General features: G+C 39.0%; 1 protein-coding gene across 1 annotated transcript in view; it reads left to right on the top strand.

Annotated features, from left to right (window-relative positions):
* FRY (FRY microtubule binding protein) overlaps positions 1–20,063 on the top strand; it is a 261,360-nt gene that overhangs the window by 55,055 nt on the left and 186,242 nt on the right. The window contains exon 3 of the mRNA XM_029938476.1: positions 15,085–15,138. Coding sequence (XP_029794336.1) covers positions 15,085–15,138 — 54 coding nt within the window. The remainder of the gene's footprint in view (positions 1–15,084; positions 15,139–20,063) is intronic.

Raw genomic sequence — 20,063 nt, 5'->3', positions numbered from 1 at the left:
TCTGGTCCTTGCAAGGAGCTACAAGGGAAACTAAATTGGCTATTGGACTGGGGCTTTCATCTAGATCTATGCTCTATCAGCATAAAATGTCAACAAGAGGAACAAGAAATTCTCATTTGCCCAAGACTTACTCAGAAAGCAAGTAATTTCTTCTCTACTTTGATTGAATCCTAGAAAAGGGAAAAAACACACCTAACTTTCATCCTGTCCTCTAGCAGAGCCTGGAACTGAGCAAGAGGTCAATGCTCACCTTCCCCTCATGTTCTGATATTTCAAAACACTTGTATGATAAACGGTGATGTGAAAATGGGAGGGTTTATGACTGGGATGGCTGGACGCTCAAGAGTGCCTGCTTGAGAAGTAGTTAATGGGCAAGATACAAGCAGAGTCCTCCAGATATCTTCCCCGAGTTCAGCTTGGAGCACAGGTGTGAGGTGAGAGACATTTATTCATAAGGATGCTTGATGCTGACTGCGCTCTTCTGGAATGAGACTTTATAACATAACATGACCTAGCAGGCTTGCTAATGTAAAGCAAACGAGGCAATTTCTGTTTTAACATAAGACCAAGAGTAAATTAGAAGTAGCCCAAGTGCAAGTCTTTGAAGAATTCAGGACACCAGTCTCTGCTGAGCCACACACCATGAATCTGTAAGGAAATATGCCTTAAACCAAGCCTGTGCACGTACCAGTCATGGCCGGCTGGCAGAAACGTTGAATGGCCACACAATTAGTTAATGACAGCATCACTGCACGCTGATGTTGTTCCAGGTTCAGGCAGTAACGTCTGTTGACAAACCTTTGTTCCTTGGCCCTGTGTCTCAGGCTTCCAGCTCCTCCTGAATGCTGATGTCACAGGGCTGGCATGAGGACAACTGTCCGGTTAACCCTGAACTTGAGCAGGACGTTGTCCTGGAACAGTCTCACTGGTTAGGCCACCACCAACAGAGTATATATAAGTTGTTCTAGCTGTTTTAATGAAATCAGTTGTGGCTCTAACTGATCAAGGCATTTGACAAATGAAATACATATTCATCCTAGTTTCTCCTTAGGATTTTAGCCCAGATCCGATGAGTTAACAGACTAAGGTTAGGATACGGTCTATTCGTAGTTATAAAAGACCTTTTTTTCACCACTGACATGTACAGAGATTGATTCAGCCATAGTCCTGTGTTTCACCTCTTTAGATACCTGAGTTATCAGCAGACTTCTTGGTATCAGAAAATATCAGATTTTTTAATCAGCAGCCTTTTTAATATTTAAGGAATTTGGGGCACCTGGATGGCTCAGTCAATTAAGTGTCTGGCTTTGGCTCAGGTCATGATCTTACGGTTCATGGGTTCATGGGATCTTGCTTTGGGCTGGTTGCTGACAGTTCGGAGCCTGGAGTCTATCTTCGGATTCTGTGTCTCCCTCTCTCTCTGACCCTCCCCTACTCAACTGTCTCACTCTCAGAAATAAATTTAAAAATGTTAAAAATTTTAATTTTTAAGGAATTTGTGAATTAGGAAATCCTGGTATACTAATTGAAGGATAGAATTACTGCCTCTACGTAAGTATGTATCTTTATGGTAGATCTTCATAAAACCTGTTATAATTAGTCATGTTTGTAGCCTGATAGCTTTTCACTAACCTTAACCATGTGATATTTCATCATGCCCAAATATGCAAGTGGGTGATTTTTCTGCACTCTCTGATATGCCTATCTTCCTATCCTAACCAAACGTTACGTGTCTGTCGAATAAGGATGTGTAAATAGCAGAACACCAGCTTTAATGCCTCTCTGCTCTGTGGATCCCAGTCAGCTTCCCAGAAGTTCAACAAGCTAGTGTTTTTAGCCAAACTTCTCTTTAAATGGAGGCCTCTCTTGCTCCAACAAATCTAATATGGGAAATATAAAGAGAATAATTCCTAGATACAGTTCCCTATCGAGTATAGTGATGGCATCAAATTAATGCTGTCCTGAAAGGAGACTAAGAAACCACTCTGGTCAGGTGGGGAATATTTATATTTCTGGCTCATTTTTCAAATTATAAATAAATAACTTTAAAAATAGCTACTTCTTAGCGAATCACCTCAGCCTGATACCCCTTCCTTAATCTAGCCAGGCATTCACCAGAAATCTGGAAACTCCCCGTAACCAGAAACAGAATAGTATTGTAGTTAAAGCTAGAGATAGTTGTTGAAAGGTTTTATTTAGCTGCTGAATGAAGTGATATTTCAGATGAGCTCACAAACTCATTGTTTTTGGTATGCTGTCCAACTTAAAGTATATTTTCCTTGTTATGAATATTCTTGGAATCATATAGACAAAAAAACAGTTCTTTTGTGGTTAAGTTAGACCCTTAGCAGTGAAATGAAATTTAATGCACCATGATAGTAAAAGTTCAGTTGAATCTTATACCAAATAAACCATATGCAAACTATAATGAAGTAATAGTAATTTTTTAAAAAGGGCTTTTTATTTGAACTTCATAGTATCCAATTCTGTTCATCCATTCATAAGGCCATAATTTTTATATCCAGTGACTTTGTGAGAAGATTATTAAAATCTCTTCTTAAGAATATAAAACTAGGTGTAGGTTGTCCCTCAAGCTATTTTCAGTCTAGTTTTTTTTTCCAGATTATATGCTTCTTTTACTATTTATAGAGACTTCCTCTTAACACAAGATTATTTGAAAATATTATATCATATTTTAAAGAATCAGGAAATGCCAGTAACAATAAGTTCAGCGACATGAAGTAGTAATAAATACTGAAGACCCATCTGTATGTTCACTCTGATATATTTCTATGTTTCCATATAGCATTTTGACTTTCCTGAAAGTGATTAATACAAGTAGGCAGCAGCAGTCTTCACTGTAGCATTATAGTAATTTTAATCAACCTAAGTATTGATTTCCACAGGTCATGCTGAAAATAATAAGACCCATTTTATTAGGCATTTTTGATTGTCACTGATGTTCATATCTAGTACTCTCCAGCTTGAGTGATTTCATAGAATACAGTTTTCTATTTGATGGTATTTCGTGATGCCTTTGGGGATTTCTACTAAATTCATAAATTGTAATCATGTAAGTTGGGGGGAAGTGGGGCTGGAATGTTCTAGTAGGTTTTTCCAAATTGATTCAACAGCTGTGCCCAAGAATCAAAGATAACAAAAAGTAAGTCAGGTACTATAATCTTGAGAGATTTTTTATTGACCTAAAAGGTATATATTGCTTTTGATTGATATATATTTACAAACCATAAAATTCACTTTTTCAAAGAGAGCAGTTCAGTGAGTATTCACAAGTTGTACAGCCTTCAAACTGTCTAGTTCCAGAACATTCTTTTTGTTAATTTTTAATGTTTATTTATTGTTTGAGAGATAGAGAGACAGAGCATGAGCAGGGGAGGGGCAGAGAGTGAGGGAGACATAGAATCTGAAGGAGGCTCCAGACTGAGCTGTCAGTACAGAGCCCGACATGGGACTTGATCTCACAACCATGAGATCAGATCATGACCTGAGCTGAAGTCAGAAGCTTCACTGACTAAGCCACCCCTAGAACATTGTCTTTTAATAGCACTTTAAAAGATAGAGTAGGTAAGGAGGATTGTGATCTACTTTTTTATCTGTTCTTTACCCCCAGAGTTTGCCTTTCCTTTTACCAGAAAACCAAACCTTTTTTTTTTCTTAGCTAAAGGAATTGGATCATTTATGTTTTGACCAAGAAGTTTTGTTTTGCTGCATGAATTGGGGTATGTTATGAATTTTATATAACAGTATTCATGAAGAAGATGCTGCCGATGAAATTACCTCTTTTAGCTCATGTAGGAAACAAAAATTCAAGATACTTCTGTACTGTAGAACTTGAACAGAAATGAAAATGTTTATCTCCTTGTGGCAAATTCTGATTCTGGAATGGCAACATCCCTCTTCGCTCAGGGTTTGCTCTAGCTGCTGGTTCAGGTGATGCCACTGGGTGACCAAGTTCCACCCAAGAGGAGACTTGTCTACAGCACTGAGTGAAATGGTCTCTGCTCATGACTATTAACTTTGGACCTGTCAGTAACACCATGAGGAAGTGTGTGGCACTCACTCCTTCCCATTGAAACAGTGCTCCACACATACCACATTGGTCAGTCAAGGTGTTCTAAACCCAAAGTTTCCCAGGGATCAATGTCTTGCCTCATAAATATCAGCTCTGTGGCTTGATCCATACCCACTTGCCCAAGGTTTCCTGGGATTCCCAGCCAACAGAATAACATTAAGCGCTTGTCAAAGGCAAACAGTGCCATGTCTGTGCTCAGGACAAACTAGCTGTGGCAGTAGAGAATGGGAACTAGGCAGTGGCTCCCATTCCTAGAGCTAAATCATTACAGTTAGAGCTGCTTTGGTCTCCTGAGAATAAAGTACTATTCAGACAGATCGGGGATTCTTCTTATTCATTCAATGGAGAGTTTTATTTTACGTCAGCATTGCAGTATAGTTTACATATGACTAGTTTACATAACTGCAGTGATTTTAAGTTTACAGTTGGATTAATTTTGGCAAGTCTATACACATGTCTGCATCACCACGAGCCAGATGCAGTACATTTCTGTCATCCCAATGAGTTCCCTTGTGCCTCGTGCAGATGGACTATAACACCGCCCCTCACCTCATCAACTACCGATCTGTGTCTAGATTACCATTTTCTAGAACTGCATATAAATGGAAGCCATAGAGTATGTACTCTTTTGGGTCTAGTTTGCTTCACCCAGAGTAATGCATTTGAGACGCATCCATCTTTTATTGTTTATCTGTGATTCATTCATCTTTATTGCTGAGTAGAATTCCATTGAATGTATAGGCCACAATGTGTTTATTTAGGCACTTTTCATGGGCACTTGGATCAACAAATAGTTTTTGAGTACAATTTTAACGAGCACAAGTCTTGATATCCACAGATCATGCTAACAATTATAATGTATGCTTTGTAAGGTATCTTTAATAATAGCTTACAGACAGACATATAGATAGTATTTTCCAACTTCCAAGTAAAAATGATTGATGCTATGTATTGTACAAAGAGAAATAAGACAGACCATCATTTTTTGTTTATCATATTTCAGGGAATACTAATCTTCACATTAACCCTAGAATGTGAGTAAAATAATAACAGTTTGTGTTTACATAGAGCCTACTGAATGCCAGGCACTGTTCTTAATACTTGAATAATATCAACCTTCACATCAACATCATGAGGTTGTTACCATTACTACCCCACTTCACATGCAGGGAATTTGAGATATGGAGGTTAAACAACTTGTCCAAAGTCAAACAGCAAGTAGTGGAGCTGACATTCAACACAGGACATCTATCTCTGGGATTCTTATTCTTAACACTACACTCATGGTCTCCTTAATTTTTATTCAGAGAAGGTGAACCTCAAAGATTTAATAAGTTTACCAAAGGTGGTATAGTCAGGACTAATGCCCCGATTTATATCCTGGTTTAATTAATTCCAGAGTCCATGCTGTGATCTACTTAGGAAATGATATGTGTTTATGTACATAAATAAAGGCAAGAACTAGAGAATACTAGAAGAGCTATTAAAGAGTGAAACAGGACTGTCACAGGAGTGATCAGGGGAAGAGTGGTAGGAAAAATGAACTTTGAAGGATGAATAGAATTTTTTGATGAGAGGTGATTTGATTGAGTCTGAGAAGGGTGTGTATGTGAGTCAGTGGGTGATATGTTAGTGGTGACAGAATAAAATCAGAACATGACTGATTTCAAGTCTCCAAGGACAGCCCTGGGGATATAAACATTTTAGGAGAAAGACTAGCCTATGGAGAATGCACAGAAGGGATGCCTAAACAGTTGGAAGAGAAAAGGTAGAAGAATGGGGTGATTCAAGTGGAAAAAGAGAAGCTCATTGTATCTGAAAGATCTGAAAGAAAAGCACTGAAAAATGGCCACCAGATTTGTCATTTGGAAAGTCACGGGGACCACTAGAGAATTTTTAGTGGTGATAGGAAAGTTAGATTGCAGGTGGTTGAAGAAAAAGAAGAGGGAGGAAGGGAATACAGGATGTATAGACCACTCCTCAAAGTACTAAAGATAAGAAGGGCATAGGAGGTGCCTGGGTGGCTCAGTAGGTTAAGAGTCTGACTTCAGCTCAGGTCATGATCTCATGGTTTGTGAGTTCTAGCGCCGCGTCGGGCTCTGTGCTGACAGCTCAGACCCTGGAGCCTGCTTCAAATTCTGTCTCCCTTTCTCTCCACCCCTCCTCTCCTCGCACTCTGTCTCTGTCTTTCTCTCAAAGATAAATAACATTAAAATTAAAAAAAAATAATAATAAAGGCACAGAAAGATAGCAGTGGATATGTGGTCAGGGCAGGCACTGTGATGAAAAGATCTAAGCATGTTGATAACCGAGAGAGCCCGTGGGGGGGTGGGGGGGGCGGTGACGTTGGGGTGTGAGGAGCTGCCTGATGGAGCAAGGTCCCAGAGGAGGTTAGGAAAGATCCAGCCACATACCCTGAAGGTCCTCTTAGTGGACGTAGAATGCACCATTACTGAGTGTACTGGGACAAAAATAGAAAATAGCAACAAAATAGAATGTAACCCAGAAACAGATGAGTGAAGGTGGTATTTTACATTTCTTGGTAGCTGCCATAGTTACAAAAAGAAAAAAAAATGCCTGTGGGAACTGCTCTTGTGTTCAATTAAAATGAAGATTAACTTTGTAGCTAAGTTTAATTGAAGTTTCCCCTCCACTGTTCAAATAATGGATTTGTACTTGGTACTATTGGACTTGGCAAAGAAATAGGCTTCACTGGTATTTGCAAAGCCAGCTGCAAATAGGACAGATTCTCTTGAGAGTTTTTAGAGATTTTTTACTTTGTGTGTGTGGTTCTTAATTATTTTTTTACTTTAGAGAGAGCATGCATTCACGTGAGTGGGGGAGAGGGGCAGCAGTGGGGAGAGAGAACGAGAATCCCAAGTAGACTCCACACTTAGCACAGGGCTCAATCCCACAACCCTGGGGTCATGACTTGAACCAAAATCAAGAGTCAGAAGCACAGCTGACTGAGCCACCCAGCCACTCCACCTTTTTTTTAAAGTGCCAAAATAGTCTAACAGATTTGAATCTAACTCCATATTCTGTATCATTGGGTACTACACATCACATTACCTGCTAGTACCTTCAACTGATTTGAGATACTCCCTTTATCATTCTCTTGATCTGGGAATTTTTTTCTATTATTTTGGGTGAACATCAGCATATATTTTATTTAAGGAAATTTATTTTAATAACTGAATAGAATGAAGGGAAACATAGTTGTGTCAGGTTCTATACATACCCTCCTTCTTACAGATCTCCAAATGTTCCAAGTTCCGCTCATCAGTCTTACCAGAATGTCATGGGGTGAGGTCCCTTTTTACCTGTGGACAAACTGAGGCAGACCTCAAGAGGGGTCAGTTCAATGATCCCTGCAGGAAGCCAAATGACAGGAGTAGATCTTCAGGGTGATTCACACCCTGGGTCTCTGATTGCCCCTCATGTAAGGGAAAGTCTTTTAAGGACAAACAGTCAGTACTCAGAACTGTGAGTTCTCAGGCTCACTCCTTAGCTCTGTTTCCAAAGTTGACTCAAAGCTGGCACAAATAATATCTGAAGAGAACAATATGTGTTAAACATAAAGATATTTTGAACCTCATTTTTCTTTAGTTCCAGCTCAGTAGGGTGCCTGTCTGTCGCTGTGAGCTGGAAGTTCTGGATGAAATGTTTTAGGTGGTATTTCAACAGTGGAGCCCAGAGCTCCCTGCTCCGAAGAGCTGTCACCACACGACGGGGCAGCTCACTGCTCCCCCTCCTTGCGTTCTGAAGACCAGATCCAAAGGGCAGTGATTCAGTTCTGCAGATCTCTGACTACCAGATGTGTGAATTGTAAAGTTTCGCTGCTGATAGCACCAAAAACCTGAGTAGACTATGCCGAAACATGTTCTTATAATCAAAACCACTGCAGTGTCAAGACTTGAGAAGTTTGGTAGTTGTTTTGTTTTTTGTTTTGTTTTGTTTTGTTTTGTTTTAAAACATTCCACCATTAAATTAAATGGTTTCCTCTAAATTACATATCAAGAATTAAATTACTGTAATAATGTTAGGCTTTTATTTTTTAAGAGAGAAGAGCAGTTACTCCTTATAATGTTTTTTTCCTACTTCCTGTAATGTAGCTTTCTAGTTATACTTGGAAACTTCCAGGAAGCTAAAATTAAAGCTTAAATAATTTAGTGGGAGTGTACAATGCCCTGAGAAAATGGGTGGAACTTAGTTTTACTCCTAAACATTATGAAAGAGGGGTTATGTATTTTAATCTTACCTAATTTCAATAATAATGGTGTTAAAGGAATTTTAATACGGTAATGATGATCGGTTATTGAGTACTCTATGCCATTCATCTTTCACTTTCATCATTCATCTGCAGTTAGGTTGGTATAATTTATCTTTATTTTACCTAAAAGTGAACTGAAGTTTACAGAGGTTAAGCAAAATTTGTATGTTTGTAAATAAAGGAGACTGAGGATTCAAACTCGAGTCTCTGACTCCGAAGCCCATGCCCTGAACTATTACATCAAACTGCTATAATCATTAAAAGAGATTAAAAGATCATCTTAAGCAAGGTTGGTGACGTATTTAACAAATTGAATAATCTCGTATTAACTCCAGAAACATTGCTGGCTTACCCATTTATTGAAATATCTCTGAGGGCAATAGTTTGGATCATTTTAGATTAGTGAAATGCTACCGTAAAAGACACATTTGGGATTTTTTTTTAGACCACTAAACAGTCAGATGTAGAAAATGATTTATTAAATAAGCCCCTGTATTCCACAAATAGAACACCTTTTGATACATGAGACTTTCTAGACTTGTCCAACTGCCCGTGTCCTGTCATGTATGCTCATCTTTTCTCCTACAGGTTATAGGGAGGCCTAGTGTGAAAAGACTATAAGGTGAAAATGTAGTGAGCAGACACTGAAATCGTTTGGAAATTGAGGGAGAAGTCAGTAGCCTTCCTCTGCCCTTTGCAGGTAGATATGCACACACAGAGCTTTCAGAGTTTATATTTTCTTAAGGGAGGGGAGACGTCTCAAGACGTGAGAAACACAAACAGGGACCTTTCTCTTTTTTTATAGAAATACTTAAAACTCTTACAGGATTCTTCATGACGGGAGAATCATGCCTCTTGGATGGGTCAGGACAGCATTGTTCTTTGATTTCTCGGGGAGCACATTCAAGGAGAAGCCCACGGTGCAGACAGAGCTGTGTCTTGCTTCTCACACCGTCGGCAAGATATCTGCTACCCAGATCCTATCTCTGAATGGAAAGAAATGGGGAGAGGATCCCTTCTGCAACTCTAACAGGACAAGATAAAGTGTTGTCAAAATAAGTTTTAAGAAGTAGCTTGTACTATCTTGAAAAGTGAGGTACTATTTTAAAAGTTGTAAGCAGTGACAGAAGTGATGCACCACATTTCTCCTGGGTTTCTCTTCTTATGGAGAATTTCAAACATCACTAAAGTAGAAAGACAGTAAAAACAGAATCCAACTTCAGTAATTATCAACTCATAGCCAGTTTGTTACACACACCTTGCATCTCCCCCGAATATTATTTGAAGCAAATACTAGAAGCCATATTATATCATCTCTGAACATTTCAGCATGTGTCTTCAAAAGATACTCTTTTTAAAACAAAACCACAATATCATTACCACACCTAAAAAATTAACATCCTCAAAGAGCCAGAAAGTGTTAACGTTGCCAATGGCCTTATGAATGTCATCTTTTTAAACATATTTAAAAATCAGGATCCAGATAAGATCCACATATTGCAATCATCTTGTTAAAAAATCAATAGGATATTCCCCCCCTCCACCATTTTACTTTCTCCGCCTTCAACTTATTTACTGGGAAAACACTTTTCTTTCCTTCAGTCTGGATTTTGCTACTTGCATCCCTTTGGCGTAGGGTAGCATATTCCTCTAACTGCTGTATTTCCTAAAAACTGGACATTGCCTCTGGCTTGGTCAGATTCAGGTTTGGTGAGGTTTTTTTGTTTGTTTGTTTTGGTTAAGACTATTTCATAGTGTTTGCTCTCATCAGAAAGGACTTAATGTCTAGTTTGCTCTTTCCTGTGCTGTTAGCTGCCACTGACATGAATGCCAAATCTCCCAATGTTTTTGCCTTGCTCGGCTCTTTGTTCAGTGTCTCCTCGTGAGCTGGTGCCTCTGGGCAAGGGCAGGTCACACAGGCTAAGGACTCCCCGCTTTGGACCACTAAGAATTTTCAGGGATCCATCACCCCAGCGTTATGTTTTTTCACAATGATTTTTTTTCAAAACAAATATGCCATTCAATTCAACTGTGAATTTTCTGTAAATAAGTAAAATTATTATTATAATATGGATTGAAGATAAATTTTTTAAAAATGAAAAGCATGATGCTCTTACTGAGTGAATGAGACCATTATTTTGAGACTCTTCTGTCAACGTTGATTTCCACTTGTTCTTTACCTGTTGTTTATTCTGTGTTAATTTCACTTTACTACTTATTTAATGCTCTTTGAGAACCAAGATGTCTTGAATCTACAAACCTTGGATTCTTAGACTTGGGATTCCACGCCGTTGGTCTCCTGCAGGAGAGCCTCAAGCAGAAGCCTGCCTCTGCAGTATTCCTTTTTTGAAAAATTTAATTTACTTTTAAAATTTACACCCAAGTTAGTTAGCATATGGTACAACAATTTCAGGAGTAGATTTCTTAATGCTCCTTACCCATTAGCCCATTCCTCCTTCCACAGTCCTTCTAGCAACCCTCTGTTTGTTCTCCATATTTAAGAGTCTCTTATGTTTTTGTCTCCCTTCCTGTTTTATATTATTTTTGCTTCCCTTTCCTTATGTTCATCTGTTTTCTGTCTTAAAGTCCTCATATGACTGAAGTCCTATCATATTTGTCTTTCTCTAACTTATTTCATGTAGTATAATCCCTCTAGTTCCATCCACATAGTTTGCACATAGTTGCAAATGACAAGATTTCATTCTTTTTGATTGCCGTGTAATACTCCATTGGGTATATATACTGCATTTCTTTATCCATTCATTCATTGATGGACATTTGGGGTCTCTCCATACTTGAGCTATTGTTGATAGTGCTGCTATTAACATCGGGGTGCATGTGCCTCTTCAAAACAGCATATTTTTTTCTTAATTGCAAGAGTCTTCTTGGTCTTTTCTCTGTATTCAGATGGCTGTCTTCTAAGTGAGGCATGTTTGCTTTCCTCCTCTCCTTTCTTCTCTCCTCCCTCCCTTCTTTTCTAACTTTCTTCTCTCTTTTTCTCTTTACTTTTTATTTAGCCAACATGATACTGTCTTCCCCAGGTCTACTTTAAGCCTCATGGCACTGATAAAACCTATGTTGATCAAAAGAAATTCCTTGGGATTGGTGAAACATGAACTTGATTCTCTGCATCCAAGGCTGGCTTTCCAAATGCATAGATGTATAGTCAGTCATTTAACAAACCCTGGCAGTAATTCCCAACTACATCCTGGGTATGTGGGGAGAGACAGAAGTTGCAACACAGTGAAAACGCTTACAAGAATAGTTGCAAACAACATCTCCTGTGACAACTGACAGGTGGCTCTGTGAAGGAGAATTGAGAAAGGGCTTAATCTTGGAAGGAACATTTAAACTTAGTCTTCAAAGAACATGATGAAGATAGCATATTTGTGTAAAAATAGTTAACATACCTTTACACTGTTTTCCTTATTTTACTGAGGCTCTTGGCTAATGGATGTGACTTTTGCATATAGCAACAACTTACCATTATCAGTGTTTCCTTTATATGTCTGCAAATACGTGTAAGCCTAAAACACCATCCTCACTAGGAGTGCACGCTCACCTTCCTTCCCCCACTGCAGTAGGACGCTGTCTTTCAGAGAAGGTTCCCGAGATATGGACTCCTGAGTTATTGCAGAAGTCTACAGATCCACATGTATGCTAAGCATTATCTTTTAGTCTCCCAATTAGATGCATTCCTTTTTCTCTAATGTATATAAAATAAATACTGTTGCTATTATAGTACAGAGCCATCTAAAAGTATCATTGAAGTCCTACTACTAGTGCTCTATCATTATGTATTTAAACAACAGATACTAAAATAGAAGTACAATCTTGCGTGTTTGTAAGTGTGTGTGTTTTGCAACTGGGAGTTCCTTGAAAAAATTTGACTTTAAAAGAGGTCTTATAAAATACATAGTGGTAATGATTGAACAACATCATGAATGTGCTTAATACCACTGACTTGTACACTTAAGAATGGTTACACTGGGAAATTTCATCTCGTATATTTTGCCACAATGGAAAAGTATATTAAAAATGTCGGGGGGAGGTCCCTGGGTGTTTCAGTTGGTTATGTAACCAACTCTTTGATTTTTGGTTCAGCTCGTGGTCTCAAGGTTCGTGAGTTCAAGTCCTGCATTGGGCTCTGTGCTGACTGCTGGCAAGGGGAGGGGTGGGGGGCTGCTTGTGATTTTCTCTGTCCCTCTTTCTCTGCCCCTTCTCTCTCTCTCCCACTATTTCTCTCTCAGAATAAATAGATGTAAGTTAAAAAAAATTTATAACAAAACACACACTCGTGCAGATAAGGGGATCTCATATTTGTAGAGGCTGGGTGTCATTGGCTTAGAGTCTTTATTTATTTGGCAGGTGTTTAGCTCGTACCAAGGAAGGCTCTGCTTTATAACTTTAAGTGTGGGAGAACCAGAGTGTCCTATACTTCTGGAGCTCTTGGTCCAGAGGGGATGGCACTCAGCTCATCCCCCATGCATGTGTAATTATATTACATGATTCCACACGGTGATAAAACTTTACACAACGGTAAATGCTATGAAGGAAAAATACACAGAGTTTTACAGGCATGTAAGGGGTGAAGGTGGGGAGGATAGACCTGGTGTTAAGACTCAGAAGACTTGGGGGGATGAAACACAAGAGTCTCTTAAATATGGAGAATAAACAGAGGGTTACTGGTGGGGTTGTGGGAAGGGAAATGGGCTGAATGCGTAAGGAGCCTTAAGGAATCTACTCCTAAAATAACTGTTGCACTATATGCAAACTAACTTGGATGTAAATTTAAAGAAAATTAATTATAAAATGAAAAATGAAAAAAAAAAGACTCAGAGAAGATGTCACTGAGGAAGTGACAGGTGGGTTGAGATTTGAATAATGGGCAAATATAGACAACACTCTTAAGAAGCCATTGACTACTCTCCCATTCCAGGCTTTTCTCCTTAATGGCAGAAACCATGTGTTCTTCTGCATTCCACCCACAGGTAGCATTTGGCACGTTGTGAGCCCTCAGTTACTGTTGAGTGGTGAATAAATAAAACATGGAGTAGAAATGCTTATACTGGGTTGGCTCCAAGCATGTGTGTGGGACTTGGCACCACCTGTTTTCATTTCTTTAATTTTTATATTTTTAATTTAATTGGTTTTACAAACAACTTCAGATGACATTATCACCTTCACATGTATAGGAAATGCTTCATGACTTAGTTGCTAAGTTTGTCTTTTTGTACCATCAGCTGAATCTGTTGCTTCTTTCATGATTCTTCTGTGTTCTCGCCTACAATTTTGTATCTATGCTCCCACCAGTGTGTTCTAGATAGCCTACTTTGAAGAGGAAATGTTTATTATCCCTTAAGAACACAGTTTCCTCTTTACTTTAAATAAATACATATTTTGAAACCGTGTATTTTGCAAATGAGAGCAATTGATTCATACAGTTCATGGTAAAGCATCAGATATCCATGCTGAGCCTACCACATGCATGCATTTCTTTAAGAACAAAAACTCTAGGGGGTCGGGCTGTGGTTTGCCATCTGTGTTAGGTGTATATCATCTCTTCGGGCAGAGGAGAAGATTGGAGAAATGAGGCAGGGAGATCACATAGATGTGACTGACAACATGTAAGTGAAGTCCTTCTAGGACATCAACATTGGCTAACATAAAACTTAGTATTTTTTTCACATATGACTTTTACATGGTTTCTCAGTGTTAACTTCCATACCTAAGAAAGAAAAGAAAGGACAGGTAAGGACAAACAGTTATCCTTACGATGCCCTGCTGGAAAGTCCGTTAAGGCTTCCCACTACAAACAAAGGTGTAATGATTATGAAAAATTATTTCTATAATCCTTTTCACTACCCAGATTATTTCTGCAGAGATTTGAATGTGTCAATAAGTCAAAATACATGCTCCAAATTCACCAATTACACATAGTAAATGTATTATTGGTAGGGTGTCCCTCAACACCAATCTAATAATTAGACCTTATTTTGTGTCTAAATCTAGGGACTTAGAATAGTGTATCACTTTCCACTTTTTATTATATGCTAAGTCCCAGGATAGATACTAAAATGTTTCATACAAATGCCATAGTTTTTTTTTTTCAACTTGTTATATGTCAAGTCCAAGATAGATAGTAAAATGTTTCACATGGATTCCATAGTTTTTATTATGTAGTTTCCATTGAGAACTCCAGGCCACTTAGAGCATCTGCTTTTTAATGTTTTTGCCAAAGAGCTATATGTTAAGGTGAGTAGCAAAATTGTGGTGGTAACAATCAAACACTGTATATTAAGGTGAGACAATCTAAGAGAGAGCTGCTCACTCACTTAAGAACTGGAGCCTCTTGAGGTGTCTGGGTGACTCAGTCGGTTAAGTGTCTGACTTTGGCTCAGGTTGCAATTTCACGGTTTGTGGGTTCAAACCCTGCATAGGGCTCTTTGCTGACAGCCCAGAGCCTGGCACCTGTTTTGGATTTGGTCTTCCTCTCTCTCTCTCTCTCTCTCTCTCTCTCTGTCTCTCTCTCTCTCTCTGTCCCCCCCTCCCCCACTCACAATCTGTCTCTCTCTCTCTCAAAAATTAACAAACATTAAAAAGAAAGTGGACACCTCTATCCCATCAAGGGAGAAATAAATGTAAAAAATTATAATTATAGTGGCACTTTTTGAATACTATTTAACAGCATCTAATAATTACTCTTTTTTCCTTCTAGGAAAAGCCATTGACAAAATCTCTACAACGTGGAGAAGATCCCCAATTTGATCAAGTATGTAATAAGTTATATGTATATATGTTATATTCTGTCTTTTATTTATTTCCAAATACAAAAAAAGGCAAGGGCTGGATGCTCATGATTGATGTATTGATTAACTCCTTCAAAAAGGTTACAGGGATATGATCTTAGAAACTGGGTCCTTCCTTCAGCTTTTACAAATATGGCTTAAAGTGGACATTCAATAGATGTCTGTTGATTTGAATTGGAAAGAATGGGAATATGTTGGAATGATATGAACAGGCCCCCAATTGCCTATTGTTTTCTAAAGCTTTGAATACCAGAATTGAAAAGATATCTAAGAAAAGATAAAGAAACTTCTTTTCCAAAATCTGAATAAATGATCATCGCTCTGTAATGATCAATCTCTGCACTAGGGCTTATCATGTTTTCCTCCAGCATTTTTCTTTAAATGTCTACAATTTGCTTGATACAACCCTGCAAAATACAAAGTCTAGGACAAGTTATAGCCCTTCAGCAATTCACAATGATGTGAAAGAGAAATCACCCTAACAATAATTATAAGACAGTGTAGTAACTTAGATTCTAATAGAAAAGGTGATACAGGAACAAAAACAATTTAAGGCAGAATAAATACAAAGAAAGTCTTTTGAAAATAGATCAGATGGGGACTAAGGAGGGCACTTGGTGGGATGAGCTCTGCATTGGTATGTAAGTGATGAATCACTAAATTCTACCCCTGAAAACAATAATACACAATATGTTAACCAACTGGCATTGGAATAAAAAGTTGGGAAAAACAAAAGTAGATCAGGAGCAGTAAAAGGGCATGCAACTCTAAACAGGAGGTAATAAACACAGGAAATCAAGATCTGATAGATCCTGATTCAATAACTTTAGGAAGGCTTCAGGTATGTTTAAGAATGATGGGTAACGAGGCATCAGAGGAAGTGAGAGATGTGTCTGTGGTATTTCCTAAACGTGTGCCTTTAATGACAGAGAGGACAGAATTCTCCTTCAGAAACCTCCCTGGAGCCAGTGGCAGCGACCCCACAGCCTGATCTATGTGGCGGGGGCTTTATTGTCTTACAGAGAACTCACGGAGAGTGCACTCTAGGCGGGGCTTTCTAATTGCCTTTTATGTGGAATCAGGAGGAAAATGCTCTGGCTGTTAAAGTTCAGACTTGTTCACTCCATAGCTCTAAGAACTGATTATAAAGTTTGAGTTCTGCACTTTCTATTGTACCAGCCATTCATGGAGGAAGACTTGCAAACCTGGTGCTCACAGTCCGTGTCTGAGGGCTGGCATGGCTCTGGGTTTGCACTTTCTCGCTGGGAGAACCGGCGGTTCTCTGGAATTCTGATTAAATGGAATATGGGCTTCATCTATCCGTGTCTTGGAGCTGTCTTCTCTCATCATTCTGTCATTAGTTGTTCCCTGGTGGGTGCCATGGTGGCCAGAGACCCTGAGCGAACATTTGGGTCATTATTTTGGAAATGGGGCAATTTGTAGCTCTCTGGATTTTCCTTAAGAATGTAAATATTTGTCATCTGTCTTCGATAATTTTTCACTCTATTTTATTTTCTCTGTCTCTATTCTTTCATATTCCCATCCTTGATATTCATATCCTAGAATATCACTGTCCTTTCTCAAAAATAAGACAGTTTTTCTCCATCTTATTGTATATCTTTCCTTTATTCTCTGGGAAAATAGTACTTGTAAATGTTAACGTTGCAGATAATACTTCTCCCAAGTGATTTGGCTTAAACACAATTTCCCATTTACTATTCAGCCCTCTGTTTCTGCATTGTGGAAGAGAGATAGCCTTTGGAATTAGACAGACCTGGGTTTAAATCCCGACTTGGCCACTTAATTAGCTATAATACTTCTAACCTTGTTGCTCAGAATATTGAAATGTGCAATCTCTGCCCTGCCCCAGATTTTACTGAATCAGATTCTGCAGCTTAACAGGATCCCCAGGTGACCCAGGCACACAGAAAAGCTTGAGCAGCACTGCTCTGTCCCACATCTCTATGCAGTAAAGACCCTTCACAAGTGAATCAATAGCCACTGAGAATTTTCAAATAAGACACGTAAGATTATCCTCTCATTATTAAATCATAAATTTGCACATGAACCAAGAAAGAAGGCAACCTACAAAGTCTGTTTCATTTTAAACAGATAGGGGCACCTGGGTGACTCAGTTGGTTCAATGTCTGAGTCTTGGTTTTGACTCAAGTTCATGATCTCACAGTTTTGTGAGTTTCAGCCCCACGTTGGACTCTGTGCTGACAGTATGGAGCCTGCTTGGGTTTCTCTGTCTCCCTCTCTCTCTCTCTGCCCCTCCTCCACTCATGCTCTCTCTCTCTCAAAATAAATAAACTTAAAAAAAAAAAGATAGCAAGATCCCAGGCCATAGGAATCTTGGCGGAAATTGGCTGACCTGTGCCCATTTACTGACTTTTCTAGCAAATTGTAAGACTTGAAGTTCCTTTGCCAGTGCCATGGACGTATCAGGCTACTTTAGTCTTTTGATATTAAACATTCAAATTATTAATCCCCTTGTTCTAATACCAAGCAGTAGGATTTGAATCTGGATTGACACAGGATATGAAAAGAATATACTGGATGCCACCTTGCGTGTCATCGACTCTGTTGCTGTGGTGGTGGGAGCAGTAGTAAGAGGAGAAGTGATATTCATGTATTACTTGCCATAGGACAGGCACGAAGCTAAATGTGTCCTTTGAGCAGTATGCAGCTGGTCCCTGTTTAGAGAATACTTTATCAGTTTCTTCCTTTTAAATGTCACTGGCATGAATGATAGATTACAGAGCGCTGGGCTTCTGCACTTTCAGTGCCTGATCCTGGGAGGCCCTGTTTACTCCTCCACTTAACAAGCCCAAGGTTCATTTTTCTCTTGCTAGAAATAGAAGCAAAAAAATCATGTGGTACTTTATAATTTATGAAGCCCCTTCTCTTGCATTATCTCCTCTGACATCAATCACTGCTTCTAACAACTCCAAGAAGAAGCCATCATCATCACCATCTCTATATTACATTTCATGGAAATGAGTCTCAGAGAGCTTGCCCAAGACTATATGACTAAAGCCTGAGGAGCCAAGACTGGCCTCCACATGTTTGGACTATAAAGCCTATGCTTTTTACCCTATAACATGCTTATATATCTAAAAACTAAGTTGGTGGGGGTGCCTGGGTGGCTCAGTCAGTTGAGTGTCTGACTTTGGCTCAGGTCACGATCTTGCCATCTGTGACTTTGAGCCCTGTGTTGGGCTCTGTGCTGACAGCTTGGAGCCTGGAGACTGCTTCGAATTCTGTGTCACCCTCTCTCTCTGCCCCTCCCCTACTCACCCTCTGTCTCTCTCTGTCTCTCTCTCAAAAATAAATAAACATTAAAAAAATTAAGTTGGCAAGAATTACATCTGCATTTCAGGCAGTAGGAAGAAGAAATAGAAAAATAATTATAGGAAAACAAACAAAAACCCAAAACATCCCAATATGGTACATACCACTTCTGTTCATATTCAGTAGAAAAGATCTTAATCACATAGCCACATAGAGCTGTAAGGGAGATTGGGAAATTTTATTTTGGACAATCATTTGTTCATCCAAAGTATTTTACAAAACCAGTTTTTACCAAAATGTCCAATAAAGAATACTATTCACAGTTCTGTATACCTCTTTTTTCTCCCCACTGTGGAATATCCCTAGAATTTATCAATTTTATAGTTTGAATTTTAAAATGTGTATACTTAGAGTTAAAGCTTTGTGTTTCCTTAAGTTTTCTTTTGTATTTTTTATATATAATGAACTATTGGCTTCATATGTCTTTATTTAATCTAATTATAATATAACCCTGTACAAGACAGACCTGGAAAGATGTCTAAACAGGATTTTTTTTAAGCTCGGTATGAGCAGGAAAGACTCGTACTAGTAACTGCTTTACACCTTGGAGAGCTTGGAATTTGTATTGTTCCAAGAATTTGACTCTGTACAGTTTTCATGGATCTGAACTTGATCCATTCTTACACAGCACCCAGTAAGTGGCAACCATGCACCAAGCATTATGCCAGCTTGTGGAAATAAACATGAAGAATGGCACTGCCCTGGAGAGACCCCCAATCTAATGGGCAAGACAGAGAAATATGATCAGACAAATTATAACCTCAGGCGAGAAGGTAAACTCACTGTGGAAGGACCAAGCATGGCGCGAGCCCCAGCTAGCAAGCTTTGCCCCATACTAGGGAGCCAGCCAGGTACGGCTTGAGGCCCTGCTAGTGAGAAAGTCATACCAGTAGTGAGAATTCATAAAGGTGAGAGAGATTTCCAATAGCACTTGGAAAATCTATACTGCCACTAATTTATTTTAAATGCCTAAATTAATTCAAAAGTAAAATGAGTAAAATATTGTACTGGTGGCAAAATATTTTTATCTTGGTAGACTTTTTTTAAAAATAGTTTATTGTCAAATTGGTTTCCATATAACACCCAGTGCTCTTCCCCATAAGTGCCCTCCTCCATCACCACCACCTCTTTTCCCCGCCTTCCCCTTCAACCCTCAGTTCGTTTTCAGTATTCAATAGTCTCTCAAGTTTTGCATCCTTCTCTCTCCCCAACTCTCTTTCCCTCTTCCCCACCCCCTGGTCCTCCATTAGGTTTCTCCTGCTTTCCTGTTAGACCTATGAGTGCAAACATATGGTTTCTGTCCTTCTCTGCCTGACTCATTTCGCTTAGCATGACACCCTCAAGATCCATCCACTTTCCTACAAATGGCCATATTTCATTCTTTCTCATTGCCATGTAATACTCCATTGTGTATATATATCACATCTTCTTGATCCACTCATCAGGTGATGGGCATTTAGGCTCTTTCCATGTTTGGGCTATTGTTGACATTGCTGCTATGAACATTGGAGTGCATGTGTTCCTCTGCATCAGC

Source organism: Suricata suricatta, chromosome 4 (genome assembly GCF_006229205.1).
Source record: "Suricata suricatta isolate VVHF042 chromosome 4, meerkat_22Aug2017_6uvM2_HiC, whole genome shotgun sequence".
Lineage (NCBI taxonomy): Eukaryota > Metazoa > Chordata > Mammalia > Carnivora > Herpestidae > Suricata > Suricata suricatta.
Note: the sequence above shows the minus strand (reverse complement) of the source record. Positions and strands in the feature narration are given on the sequence as shown.